This window comes from Tursiops truncatus, chromosome 19, assembly GCF_011762595.2.
Source record: "Tursiops truncatus isolate mTurTru1 chromosome 19, mTurTru1.mat.Y, whole genome shotgun sequence".
NCBI classification, from domain to species: Eukaryota; Metazoa; Chordata; class Mammalia; order Artiodactyla; family Delphinidae; genus Tursiops; species Tursiops truncatus.
In genome coordinates, this window is record NC_047052.1 from 49,661,464 (window position 1) to 49,675,035 (window position 13,572).

Genomic DNA, 13,572 nt, shown 5'->3' on the forward strand with positions numbered 1-13,572 from the left:
CCCGCAGGGTCCGCCCCAGCCTCACACTTTGATGCCGTGCTCCCCCTGCTGGGAGCATTCAGGGCTGCTCCTCACTGGAGGAGCTGCTCCCCCAGCCTGGCTCTGGAGACCCCTTCCGCTCCTGCTGCCTCCAGCAGTGATCCCCACACAGGGCCCCCCTCCTGGCCTTCACTCAGGCTGTTCCTGCTCCCCCATGCCCCGCCCCCCAGCACAGTACTTCTCATGAAAAAACGTCGGATAATATGACAGCCTGTTTCGGGGGCGAGGGAAGATATATGTGTTTCTATGGGTGTGAGTGGAAGGAGGCGCTCAATCAAAGTGAGAACAGATCCACGGGTACAATAGTAATAATAATGAACACTTACTGGGCCAGCCTCTCTGGGTTACTCAGTGCACTGAATAAGCTTCACATATATGATTTCACAGCCCCATGAATAATTACTATTGTAATTACTATCCCCATATCACAGATAAGGAAAACTGAGACCGAGCAGAGTGAAGCCCCTTGCCCAGGTCACCAGCTCAAGCCATTCCTTATACACTAAGACGGCTCTGGGGTGCGAGGTTACCTGAGGTTCTCCGAGTCTTCCTTATAATTTTCTACACTGGCTGAATTTTTGTTTTCTTACATAACAAGCAGGAGCTACTTTTAGAATGAGAGAAAACACCCCAATTCCTCCATTTTGAGAAAGAACGCTGGGCGAGTGAACACTAAGTTTGCTATTTCCCACAGTCGGTCTTAACCAGGAGCAAGAACCAAATCATCCTGTTCTCCTCAATTCACAAGCTTGGACCAAACCCCAGGCTTGTGAACTTAGGAGCAGCACCACACCTGTCTCCCCACACGGACACCTCCGAGATGCAGCCTCACGAAGTGGCATCTTGCGTATGATTCTTTACCCTCTTGTGGCGTAAGCATCACCGTGTTTCACATAAAGTGCCAGCCGGGAGCTGTGTACTTGGCACTTCAAAGGCTGCACTTAAATGGCTTAAGGGAGTTTCAGAATTTTCAAATACAGTTTTGAATCCGAGTTCTGCTTTAAGTGCTTCGGAGACCACTGGTTCCGAACACCACCTCTTCCAGGAAGGCTTCTCCCTCTTAAGTGTTCCCTGCCTGGGCCCAGCCTCAGTCAGACTGTGAATTCCTCGAGGGCAAGGCTGATGCCCCTCCTCCCAGAGGCTCAGCATCCTGAGCTGGGTCTGGAGGGTATGAATTTGGAGCAGCTATGCTCAGGCTCAGGCATCGTGGAGGGCCAGCCTCTGGCCTGTGTGGGAGGAGGGGGATGGGACGTGAGTGCCTTCCTCTTCCGTCCTGGGAGAAGACCCAGGGTCAAGGTTCAGACAGCCTGCCCAGAGAGATAATAGCAGGGGTCAGTCCACGAGAAGGGCCCTATGCAGTTACATCCTGCCATCACTGCCTGGGACTGTTAGTGCCAGGCCCCTGCCAAGCACTGCTAATACTGCTGCCGCCGAGCACCTGGCCTCGCAGCCACCATGCAGCCAAGGGCTTTGTACGCATAAACTCATTTTAACTAATTCCACAAACCAGAGACAGGTACTAATTTTTTTTTTTTTTTTGCGGTACGCGGGCCTCTCACTGTTGTGGCCTCTCCCGTTGCGGAGCACAGGCTCCGGACGCGCAGGCTCAGCGGCCATGGCTCACGGGCCCAGCCACTCCACGGCATGTGGGATCCTCCCAGACCGGGGCACGAACCCGTGTCCCCTGCATCGGCAGGCAGACTCTCAACCACTGCGCCACCAGGGAAGCCCGACAGGGACTATTAGTCCCTGAGACTGAAGCCAAGACAGAGAATCATGCGCCCGCAGTTACAGAGCCAGGCTACGGCCACTCTGGGAGTCACGGACAGGTCTTCTGAATCAGGGTCTGGTCACTGAAGGTCTGCTGTGTGGAGACAGAGGGCTTGGGGAAGCATGGGACCCCTACATAACGAGCCACCTGACAGGGCATGTGGGACAGATGCGGTGACTGACGCAAAGGCTGAAGGGAATACGCGATCATTTCTGATGGGAGGAGCGGAGAGGAGTGGGAAGGTTTCCCAGAGGAGGCTGAGGCGAGACCTGCAAAAGGAGTGAAAATCCCAACAGGGGGCAGGAGGGACTAGGCGTTCTGGACCAGGGGAGAAGCTTAGAGACCCCGGACTCAGTGACACCCTGCTTCTCCTGCAACCCCAGTACCAGTGTGCCGGCTCTGTGCATTCCATTCCCCTCAGTGCGTTCACTGAGTGCCTGACCTGCGCGGGACCCTGCGCTGAGCCACGCCGGGGACACTGGACATAGAGCTGAGGCCAGAACAGACCTGACACCAGACAGGGAGGACCCAGAATGGTCCCGGTCAGGACGGGGGAGCCCACAAGAGCCTCCTGACCCTGTGGGGGGAAGGGGAGCAAGGGCGAGTCAGACAAGGATTCCTGGAGGAGGGGGGTGTCTGAGGTGAGTCTGAGGAGGGAGGGCTAGAGCTCGGGTGGGAAGGCCGGGTCAAGGCAAGCCCCTGAGGCCGTCTCCCACAGGCTCCCCTTCCTGGGCACGTGTCCCTGCATCCACTGTGGCACGTCCCTCTGCCTGTGACTACCTAGAAGCCCGCACTGGCCCCAAGCTCCTCCACGCCGGGACCGGACCTCGGCGTCTCCATGTTCTCACGGCCAGCACAGAGCTTGGCCCGTGGAGGCCCACATGGATGTCTACTGGACAGATGAGAGCCGGCCCCGTGTAAGGACGGCACCGTCAGGATGGCGGGAGCATGGGGCTCTGGCAGTTAAGGAGTGGGGGGAAATGCGGTGGGAGCTGTATCTCCAGGCCAAGCTGAGACGTGGACTCTACCTTGCGGGCAGTGTCCCTGGGCCTCGGTCCTGCCACCAACAGCAGACTGGACACTCACATCCTATGAAGTCCCCCCTGGAGTCCCCCGACCTGGCTCCAGGCTGAGCCCTGGGCCTGGCCACATTCCCTCAGGGTGCTGGGGAGGGAACAGTAAAAGACTCGCACAGTCCCTGCCTTGTGGAGCGCACAATCTACTGCAGGAGACAGAGGCAGAGTCACACCAAAACATTTCTAAGTCCGACTGTGGCCAGGCTGGCCAGAAGGAGAGCACAGAAGAGAGGGCGTCTCAGAGCTGGCCTAACCTGGAGACTCAGGAAAGGCCTCTCGGGAACATCTGAGCCCAAGGAAGGAGGATGGAGAGAATGACGGAAGTGCAGGTGGAGAAGGGGCCGGCCCTGATAGAACAGACCTAGGCACCTCCCAAGGTACCTGAGGCAATGGCACGGCGGGACAGGAGATGGGGACCCAGGGAAGCGACATGATCAGGACACAGACCAGTCCTCAGAGGCAGCCCCAGAGCACTCACAGAGGTGCTCTGCTCTGCACACACAGCAAGGGCCCCCTTGCAGAAAGGGGGAGGGGCGCCCCTTGAGCTCCCGTGCTCACCTTCACGCGCTGCTTCTTGTGCTGCACGCTGTCCAGCTCATCGTCCTCATCGCTGTCCTCATCCTCGCAGCTCTGCAGGAAGGGAATCTGCTCCAGCACTGAGCCACCCAAGCGCTCTTTGCCGTCTTTGCCGGCCGCATTCCTGCCCACGACAGGGGGGGCAGAGGGGGCATTAGTCTTGCCAGGCGACAAAGCTCAGATGGGAGAGCGCCGAGGCTCGGGGGCCAGAGCCTGGACCTGGCTCTCAGGAGTGCCAAGCCCACCCTGATCCCAGAGGAACCTTGACTCTGATCACACGCAGGGCTTCAAGCCCAGCCTCTGCCTGACACACCCCAGCTGGAACCCTCACTGGGACCACAGACCAGGCCCAACCCCGCACTGAGCTCTGACCCTCCCTGAGTCCCAGACTAGCCCCCAACCCTGACGGCACGGCCCTGGCATATGCTGAGTCAGAAGGAGAGCTGGACAACCAAGCGCCACTGACTCAGCAGCTCCCGTTCCCACGGCCGCTCCAACGGCGAGCACAGAGCAGGTGAGTGGCGGGGACAGACCCAGCAAGAAAGAGGAACCGGCCACTCCACGGCCACTCGGGCCCCTCACAGCCTGCACTCTCCCCACTGACAGACGGCGCTCCCCTGTCCACCCCGGCCCGCTGTTTAACGGCTCCGTCGGGATGACAAGTTTTAGTGAAGGAGGTTATTTTCCAAACCTGACTCCAGGGCAGAAAGGAGGGTAGAATTTGAAGTTCAGATAAATGCCAACAGCCTCCTTTTCTGCCACTGGACTGATGCCCCAGAGAGTTCTTGTCAACTGCCCGGGTGGATGGCTGCCACTCCGCCGGGACACTGCGCCCAGGCTCTCCTCCCGCTCACTAGCTGCCTCGGCCTGGCCTCCTCTGCTGGACCGCCCCCAGGGCTCGGTCCTCGGACCTCCTCTCGGCACCATCGACACCCTCTGCCTCAGTGACCGCCGAGTCCCGTGGCTTCCAAACCCACCCGTGTGCTGGTGAACTGGAGGTACGTTTAGGAGTCAAGCGCCCCCACCCCTCGTGCTGGGGGTCAAACAGGCACCTCAAACTCCACTCGTCCTGAACGGCCCCCTTGAAGCCCTCCCACCCTTTGTCTCCTCCATCTGGGTCAGCACTGCTCCCAGCTCTCAGACCACACCCTTCAGTCACCCCTAATTTCTTTTCCTCTCCCCCCACAGGCAGTCCTTTAAATAGTGTCGGCTCAGCCTAAAAACCCACCGAGAAGCGGACCCCTTCTCACCCCTCCACTACTGATGTCCATCATTTCTTACCTGGACATCTGCAGGAATCTCCTACCCGGCCTCCCGGCTCCCAGCCCGACCCTCCGTCAGCCTCTCCGTCTCCAAGCAGACCAAGTATATCAGATGATGTCACACCCCTGCTCGAAACCACTGGCTTCCCACAACCCCAGCCTCCAAGCTCCTTCTGATCTGACTCCTGAGATCTCAGCGCACCGCAGACCACAGCCCCCACGTGCTCACGCCACTGCAGCCACACCAGCCTCTGTGGCTGCTCCCGAACGTTCCAGGCCCTTCCCATCCCGGAACCTTTACACTTGCTGTTCCCTCTGCCTAGAACATTCTCATTCCAGCTGCTTGGGTGGCTTAGCCTCCACTCCACGCAGTTCTCTTCCCAAATGTCACCCCATCCGAAGCAGTACTACTTCTCCCATCACTTTCTCACTGCCTTTTACATAGCACCTCACGTCACCACCCATTAAGTTATTTATTTTGACAAATTACAATTACTGATGAGAGAATGAACGAATGAGAGCTCCCTGGGGGCAGAGACCGCATGTTGTGCCCCCCTCACCCCCCGGTCCTGGCATGCGGCCCAGGGGCTGCCTTCAGCAGGGGCTCGGTGTTTCCTGGGGAGCACACAGGCCTGAGCCTCGGCGGGGCCGGGCCAGCGGGAGCTGTGATGCACAACAGCAGCAAGGCAACGCCAGGGGAGGGGAACCCAGGGGAACCCAAGACAGAGCCTGGACACCGCACAAGGAAGGGACAGAGGAGCCCACGATACACTCCAGGAAGGAAGCGGCCCCCAGAGCATGGCGGACTTCCTCAGGATGCAGAAGGCACACAGGGATGCACCCGCCAGACCCAAGGGCTCACCTCTTGATCTGCTCCTCGATCTGTTTCACCAGCAGCGACTCGCCGCCGCTGAGTCCCCCGGGGCCCGGCGTGGCCCTGGGGCCCCCTTCGCTGGGCTCCATGGCCCCGTTGAGCTCCAACGAGCGGCCCAGCAAAGAGCGCACGCGCTTGGACCGCATGTCCAGGATGGTGTCGGTGTAGCCCACCTCTTCCAGGTACCTGCGGGGAGGCAGAACCAGGGCGGGTCAGGAGCCTTGTGGCTTCTTCATACGCTGCGGGGGGCCGATGCAAATTAGGCCAGGCTTTTTGGAGGAGCAACTTCAGACTATACATCAAAATTTCAAAGAAGCATACCCCTGACCTTACCATTTCCCCTTTGAGACTATTTCCAGTGGAAGCCTTTGTACACGGGCACTGTGCTGTCACAGATGCTCGCGGAGACACTGCACATATGGGTGAACCAAAACGCAGGGGCCAAACTACACGTCCGCTGCTGAGGACTGTGGGAGCAAATGACTGCTGGGACACTATGCACAAGATAAACAGAGCAGAGTGCCAAGGAAAGAGGCCATGATGAACAGTGCAACAAAAACTGTAAGTTAGGTGTTCCTCACAATTCAAGTGTTTGTGGGAAAAAAAGAACGTGCATGTAAGTATAGACCACACACACACACACATTTCATCACGCCCCTCGCTAGGCCTAGAGAGAGACACACTAAACTGAAGAGCAGTGGCCTCTGGAGAGCGAGATTGGGGATATTAATAGGAACTTCTGGCATTTACTCTACTCACTTCTGTGAATGAGCATTTATCACTTCTGCAATTACGAGAACTGAAGCCAGCTGGGACTGGTCTAAAAGCTGAAAATATCTGTGGCTTCAAAAGACTGGAGACAAAGAGTCCCATGCTGGTCCTCAGGAGGCGCCTCCAGAGCCTCTTCTGTTGAGCCTGACCCTGTCCCTTTGGGAACATCAGACAGCGCCTGCCTCAGCCTGCTGTCTGGCCTGCTATCTCATCTCGGGTGCCTGTGTGTGTCCAACGCTTCCCCTCCCCACCAGTGGAGGGGCAGGAAAGTGTGGTGCGGAAGGAGTTGGGCTCTGGGGACAGGCTGCCCGAGATCACACCTCAGACCCTCTGCTGATTAGCTGTGACCTTCCATAAACAGATACCGTCTCTGCCCCTTGGTTTTTTCATCTGTGAAAATGAGGCGAATGCTAGCAGTTACACTACACGGGGGTTTATGTGAGGAATCCTTGGGTGCAAAGCGTTTAGTGCGGTGTCAGGCTCATAACAGGTCCCTGGCAAGCGTCGCCTGTGATGATCTTTCCGTTGTCACTGTTTGCACACCCTTTAAGCTAGCAATTGCACTCCCAGATATTCAGCTTAAGGAAATCAAGGATATGGACAAATAACTTCCTGGTGTTTGTCACACTGTCTACTGAAAAAAACACCTTCAACGAAATACACAAGAAGAGACTGGCCATAGGAAGTCATGATTATCCACGTGACAGACTACTATATAGATCTTGAAATGATGCAACGTAAGTAATTTAGTGGGAAGATGTTCACAACGCTTAGCAAAAGCAATGCATTATGAAACACTGCGAAGGGGGAGCCCCGGCTTTTATAAAACACACACACACACACACACACACACACACACACACACACACAGGCACAAATACATATCCACGGAAGAGAAAGCATATGTGCCAAAATGTTTACAGGGGCATGAAATTCCTTGGGTGGTGGAATTATGAGTGATTTTTATCCTTTTCTTTCTGTTTCCCTATGTTTCCCTAGTTTTCTAAAACACACACATCTCTTTAATAAAAAACAATTTAACATTACCCAAGGCACAGAGGCACTTGGGGTCGCTTTCCACACGTGCCTCCTGCAGGGAGTCTTCCCTTGCTCTCCCCGACGGGGTGACAGCTGTGGCCAGCAGGGATCCTGACAGCTCAGGGTCCCCAGGGGGACAGGAAGGACTATGGAGTCTTCGGGCTTATCTCCCAAGCCAAACATGTGTTCTCGCCCCCCAGCCTCCACCCTGCCCTCCACACACTCACTGTCGGAGAAGCTGCCGCCCCTCTTTCCACACCAGCGGGCTGTTCTCCAGGGTGACCGACTCCACTGGGCCATTGGAGACTGGAGGGTGGAGAGAAGGGAGGTGGGCTGTCTTGGTCAGGGCACCACCACACACCCATCACCTCCTCCATCGTCCTTGGAGCCCCTTCCTGAGAGCGTCTGAAGCCTCCCTCTGCCCCTGTGCTCCTCCTCTCTAGTCTCTGGGTCACTTCCCCAACCATTCCCAGACTATCCTCAGACTCTACTTATGTTATTTTCCCACACGGGAAATGGGCTCAGTTCTGAGTGAACGGGCCGACTCGACCGCGTCCCAGCCTGGCTCTGCCGCTTCCCGGCTGTGTGGCCTTGAGCAGGTTAGTTTACCTGAGCCTCAGTTTCCTCTTCTGAGAAACGAAGTTAATAATCTCAGCACCTATCTCTTGGGATTGTTGAGGATTAAGTGAGACAATGTTTGTTTTATTCATCAAATATTTATCGGGCATCTACTATGTGCCCGGCTAGGTGCCTGGACTACATCAGTCGACAAAAACCCCTGCCCTGGTGGAACTCACACTCTGGTCGGAGGAGTCTGACATGAAGAACAATGATCACTGTCAGCCTGGCCTCGAAGGCCCCAACCCCGTGAACACACCACTCTTTCAGGTCTCCGTGCTCCAGTACACTCCTCCCTCTACCTGGAGTGCCTTCCCTACTTCCCTGACGATGAACTGATGCCTCCTTCCAGGAGCGCAGACGGTCGGGCCTTGTGTGTCTGTCTACCTCACACAGGGACAGCAGGCAGGACTCCCAGCCTTCTTCACCCCCTGTCCCCACTCCCCCGATCGCCCAGCACAGGACCTGGCAGAGCAGCCTACGGGGGAGGGACACTGAGACCCAACCCCTCCCCACCCCGGCCGAGCCTGCTTTCTGTGGAGCACAGTGAGAGAGACATGGCCCATCTCAGCTTTCCTCTGTCACATTCGGTTTTGTTGGGAGGGGGCAAGAGGGGAGGATCGGGGGTGGGTACCTTGTTCCGACAGTTCTGGTTTCTTCTCCCCCTGGTTCAGGTCTGTCCCGAATTTCAATTTATGATATTTGGCCCTAAAAGATCAAGCGAATAACCAGTGAGAGACGCGGAAGAGTAGACAGGGCCAGCCCCCACCTCAGGAATCCCAGATCCCAGATCCTCTCTAATCAGCTCTCCTCCCTCTGAAGCTGAGCTGCCCGATTATGAAGCAGCCCGGGCGGAGGAGGCATCACGGATGGCACTGTGAAGAGCCCACTCTTTGGAGTCAGGCAAACTGGGTTGCTATCCCAGCTCCAGAGTCCTTGAAGAAGTCCTCACCCTCCGGAAGCCTCACCTGTACCCATTAGGCCACTGGAAGGGATAAATGAGACAATGAATATATGGTGTTTGGCATGCAGCGGGCCACCACCATTATGAATACTGTTATCAGTTGTTTACCCCGAATCCCACCCACTATTTCCTGTTCTGTCGCCCTCTCCTGGAACCATGCAGGACTGGGTGATGGGGAAGAGAACGCTTGACCCCAAAGGCTTGATCCCTGAAGGCAGGACGGGGGACAGCTGGGCTCACCTTTCCTGCTTCAGTGCATATTCTAACATCTTGATCCGCCGCACCAGGTCTGTCTTGAGATTCTCTTGCCCCTTCCTTTCTCCCTGGAGGAAGGCCACCTGAGCCTGCGGTGGGGAGAGAGGGAGACAGGAAGGCAGCAGGGCTCAGGCTCACTGACATGTGTCACTCACTCAGGGACAATCAGCTCCAGCCCTGCCCCCACAGCAACACACAGCAGCCACTTCTTCAGGCGTGAAGACCCTGAGCCAGGGTTCCATGGAGCAGTGAAAGGGCGGCTGGATCTGTCTCCATGTCACCCACAATGAAACAACTGAAGAGAAGCCCTTGACCCCTGAAATTAAATAGGGACAGCCTGGGCCTAACTTGGTCCCCACCTCTGGGGAGGAGGTGGGCCAGGGAGGTATTAACAGCCCTGGGCGCCTCCTCTCCCCACTCAGGCAGGTGCTGTCCCTAAGGTTGCTGGTGGAGGTGGTGTGCCACTACTCCTACCAGAGCATCTGTCTCTGGGAGGCGTGGGAAGCTACTTCTGGCGTTTAGGGACAAGAGTGGGCGGCTCGGCTCAGCTCCCGCTGCAGCGCGAAAGCTTCCCCACCCGACCCCCACGGTGGGGACCAACCTTTCCACTGGAGTCTGCCCAGGGTGAGGGAGACGTGCCACAGCCACGACCCAGGGCCCCTGCCAACCACTTCACACTGTCTGCTGGCATGGGCTGCCCCAGTCTGCTCTGGTCTGTCAACAGGTCTTTTGGAGACACCGGGTCAACGGCCTTCGAGGCGGGATCTTGGCCCCTGACCAGGTTCCGGAAGCCCAGTGCCAAAGCCCTGAGCGCAGGGCTCCTCCCTGGCTTCTCCCCAAGGCTCCTCTGTTCCAGGCTAGGACCGCCTGAGCTCCAGGCTTGGCTCGGCCACTTACTCGCTGCATGATCTTAGGCAGGTCACTGGCCCTCTCTGAGGCTCTGTTTCCCCTCACGTGTTAAGTTCTTCTCAGTCCAAAGCCTGGCACAGAAGAAAGGCTAACAAATGCCAGCCCCTACCTCTTATTATTTTTATTCTCCCTGTCTGTTCTTCTAGTCTTGAAATGGGCCCAGTTCTTTGAGAGAGCTAGGATCCCTCTGAGACCTAAGGCCCATCGGGCAGAGCTGGCTGTGGCTCACAGGCCTCCTGCCCCACAGGCAGCTGCATCTTCCTGAAGCCAATCCTCACGCATCAAATGCTTATTGAAGAACTTCAGCAGCTCCCCCAGAAGCCCCCAGTCGCCCCAGACACCTTTTCCAGGTGGTGAACGTTCCCAAAGCCTCGCGTTCAAGGACTGTCCATTGTTGGCGGCCTCTCAGATGCCCACGAACACGCCTCTTCCTCGCCTTGCGGCTCAAAGGACCCTGACCTATCTGCCCCCAGCACTTGGAGCACAGCACAGCCCTGTGCCCACAGGCCTCCTATCACCCGTCCTGCTCCAGGGACCAGGTCTCTCCCACAGGTTAGTAGAGAACCAAATGTGCGCCGGGGGCCAGGGAAACAGGCACACTCAGACACCACTGGTGGCGCCATGAACTGACAAACCCTTCCGGGCGGGCAATCTGGCTACATCCACAAACGTGTGAAATGCACATGCCTTTCGTCCGAGCAGTTCCACTTCTAAGGAATTTACCCCACAGGCATAACTGCAATGGTAGACTGCCTTTTGAAGAAATAAAAAGGCATATATGTATACTAGTGTATGACAAAAGTATCGTTCATTCATTTACTCACTCCACAAATATTTATTGAGTCCCAACTATGTATCAGATACAGTTGTGGACAGAGGACACAGCACTGAACAACACGAGGTTTATATTTTAGAGGAGGATGTGGGAAAAACAACGAACAAATAAATACACGTCACAGGTACGCTATGGAAAAGAAACCTCACCTGTCCATTGAGAGAAAGGGACTCCCCCCAATACTTTTTTTCTTTCTACACTTTAAATCAACATATACGTACATAAACACCTAAGGCCAGACAGGCGGACTCATACGTGATCAATGTCTTGGAAGTTTGAATTTCTGTCCTTTGTATACCTTCTCAGTCACCCTGAGGTCTACTCTGCCCATGAGTTGTTAGAAGGTGGGGGAGCGGTAGAGAAGAAAAGGTCGATCACCAAATACAAGTCCGGGGTCACGGCCTCCCTGTACCCTCACCCTTCTGGGCTTCCGTCCATGAGCTTGTTTCCCAGTGCCTGCGCGGCCTGCTGAGCCCACATGCATTCAGTATCTGACACTGGTGACCGCCTGTGACGGGCCAGGTTCTATGTGAGGTGCTGGAGAAGGAATGGAGAAGACGAGTGCCTCCTGTCCCCACAGAGCCCTCAGTCTGGCTCAGGCGACAGACAAGAGCAGCCACAACTAACACAGGATATGACTAGGACCCCAGGGAGGGAGCAGAGGCGGTTATGGGAGGGACACCCAACCCACTTCTGGAGTGAAGAAGTGACAGTTCAGCTAAGACCTGAAGGCTGATTAGCAGTCGGCCAGGGGCCAGAGATAAGGGTGGCAAGGTGGGCTTAAGGAACTCTACAAAGGCCAGTATGCCTGCATCCGAATGTGTAAAAGGGTTAGTGAGGAAAATCAGAGAAGCCTGCAGGCCTGACAAAGGATCGCAGACCATGTGAGCAAGTCTGAAATTCATCCTAAGAGCACAGGGGAAGCTACGGAAGGGTTTTTTAAGCAGAGAAGAGATATAATCAGATTTACATCTTACAAAGGTAATTCCGCAAGCTAGAATGTGGAGAAATGATAGCTGCAGGGGGCGAGGGGAGGGCAAAGCTAAAGGCCGAGAGACCAGTCACAGAAGGAAGCAATCCCAGGAATCCCAGGGAGAAATGACAGGGGCCCAGATTAGGATCAGGCAGGGGGGCAACGAGTGGATTTAAGTTAATAAGGAGGTGGCCCTCACCTGCGGGGGAAGAAAGTGGAGTCGAGGGGCAGAAAGCAGGGTCAGACCTCACACCTGCTCAGCCTCCCGCACCCCCCTTGCCCCATAGCAAGCCCTGATTTCCCTTCTCCTAATGATGATGCAAGAATCTCACTCTGGGGGACTTCCCTGGCAGTCCAGTGATTAGGACTCTGCGCTTCCACTGCATGGGACACGTGTTTGATCCCTGATCGATCGGGGAACTAAGATCCTGCATGCCATACGCCGCGGTCAAAAATAATCTCACTTTGCTCTGTGGGCCTCTTCCCAGTTCCTCTGGCAAAGAAGGTAAAAAAGAGAACCAGAAACATGTGGCTGAAGTGTCCCGAGTTGGTGGACACTTCACCAACTCGGAGAGGGGAAGTGCTGGTGGCCAGTCCCTCCCACCCCGCAAACACCAGCAGCCGCGGCTGTCTGATCTGTTGGCAGGTAAGGCTGGGATCTGGAAGTTTTCTACCCACCACATCCACCCACTGCCACTCTGAGACAGGGCCGCCGCCTCTCCTCCGGCTGTTCCCTTTCCACCCAGGCGGCATGGAAAAAGCTTCCGGAGGGGCCTGAGCATCTCAGTCCTCCGAGGGGCCGCTGATGACTCTCTGTACCCCAACCTTTCTGTCCCAGCCCGCTCCCCGTCCCAGCTCAGTCCCATCTGGCCCTGCATCTCCTGCACTCCACTCGTCCTCCCCAGGGTCTGGGGGCCCCTGGCAGGGTTGAGTCCCCATGGATCCACCAGAGCCCCTTGTGAGGCTGGCAGTAGAGACGGGCCAGCTCCATACCTTCTCCACCAGCTGCTCCTATGTGAATGTCCAGTTCAGGCCCCGCCCCCAAGGTTCCTCTCTTCCTCAAAGAGCTTGCTCCCCTTTGCAGAAGTACCAGAGATCGTGGGCAGAGCCACGCAATCAAAGACTCAACTGCGTCAGTGTGTACAGTTCTCTGTAACCTCCTGCACAAACCAGCCTTCTCTATTAGCCTGGAAGTTTCTGAAGGGCAGAAACCACACCACCTCCTTCTGGGAATTCCCCTACCTGGCAAAGTCCTGCTTACTATCAGACCACGTCGATGCCACCTCCTTGCTCCCATCTTCGGGCGCCTCCTGGCAGGACCTCACGAGAGGCTGCCTTTTCTGCCGCTCCCCACATGCTGACTGCACGTGGGTGCTGTGCCAGGAGCAGCTGCACGCAGCTACTTGGAGAAAAGGTATTCAGAGTTTATCAGAAAAATCTGACGCAGTCCAGGCCTTAAAGGATCTCACAGGAGAAGTCACACCTCCCTAAGTGATAAGGGCTCGAGCAGAAGTGTATAAAAAGGGGTGCTGCTGCTGGGAGTGTAAACGTGGGGCGACTTGGCACAGCTAATCACCCCTTTATAAACACATCTATTCTACCATTCCACCC

The 13,572-nt window shown here is 56.2% G+C and overlaps 1 protein-coding gene across 5 annotated transcripts in view; it reads right to left on the bottom strand.

Moving 5' to 3' along the window:
• The window catches only part of STRN4 (striatin 4), a 28,582-nt gene that overhangs the window by 12,428 nt on the left and 2,582 nt on the right, over positions 1–13,572 (bottom strand). For 4 of the 5 annotated variants that reach the window (XR_012328038.1, XR_004523369.2, XR_004523367.2 and 1 more), the window contains exons 2-6: positions 9,230–9,333; positions 8,660–8,733; positions 7,635–7,713; positions 5,587–5,784; positions 3,445–3,586 (exon numbers count right to left, since the gene is read on the bottom strand). Coding sequence is in view for 1 of the 5 variants with exons in the window: in XM_033845157.2 (XP_033701048.1) it covers positions 3,445–3,586; positions 5,587–5,784; positions 7,635–7,713; positions 8,660–8,733; positions 9,230–9,333 (597 nt within the window). In the remaining 4 variants the exon portion in view is untranslated. Of the gene's footprint in view, positions 1–3,444; positions 3,587–5,586; positions 5,785–7,634; positions 7,714–8,659; positions 8,734–9,229; positions 9,334–10,141; positions 10,166–13,572 lie in introns of those variants that run through there. The other variant, XR_012328039.1, reaches the window with a different exon arrangement.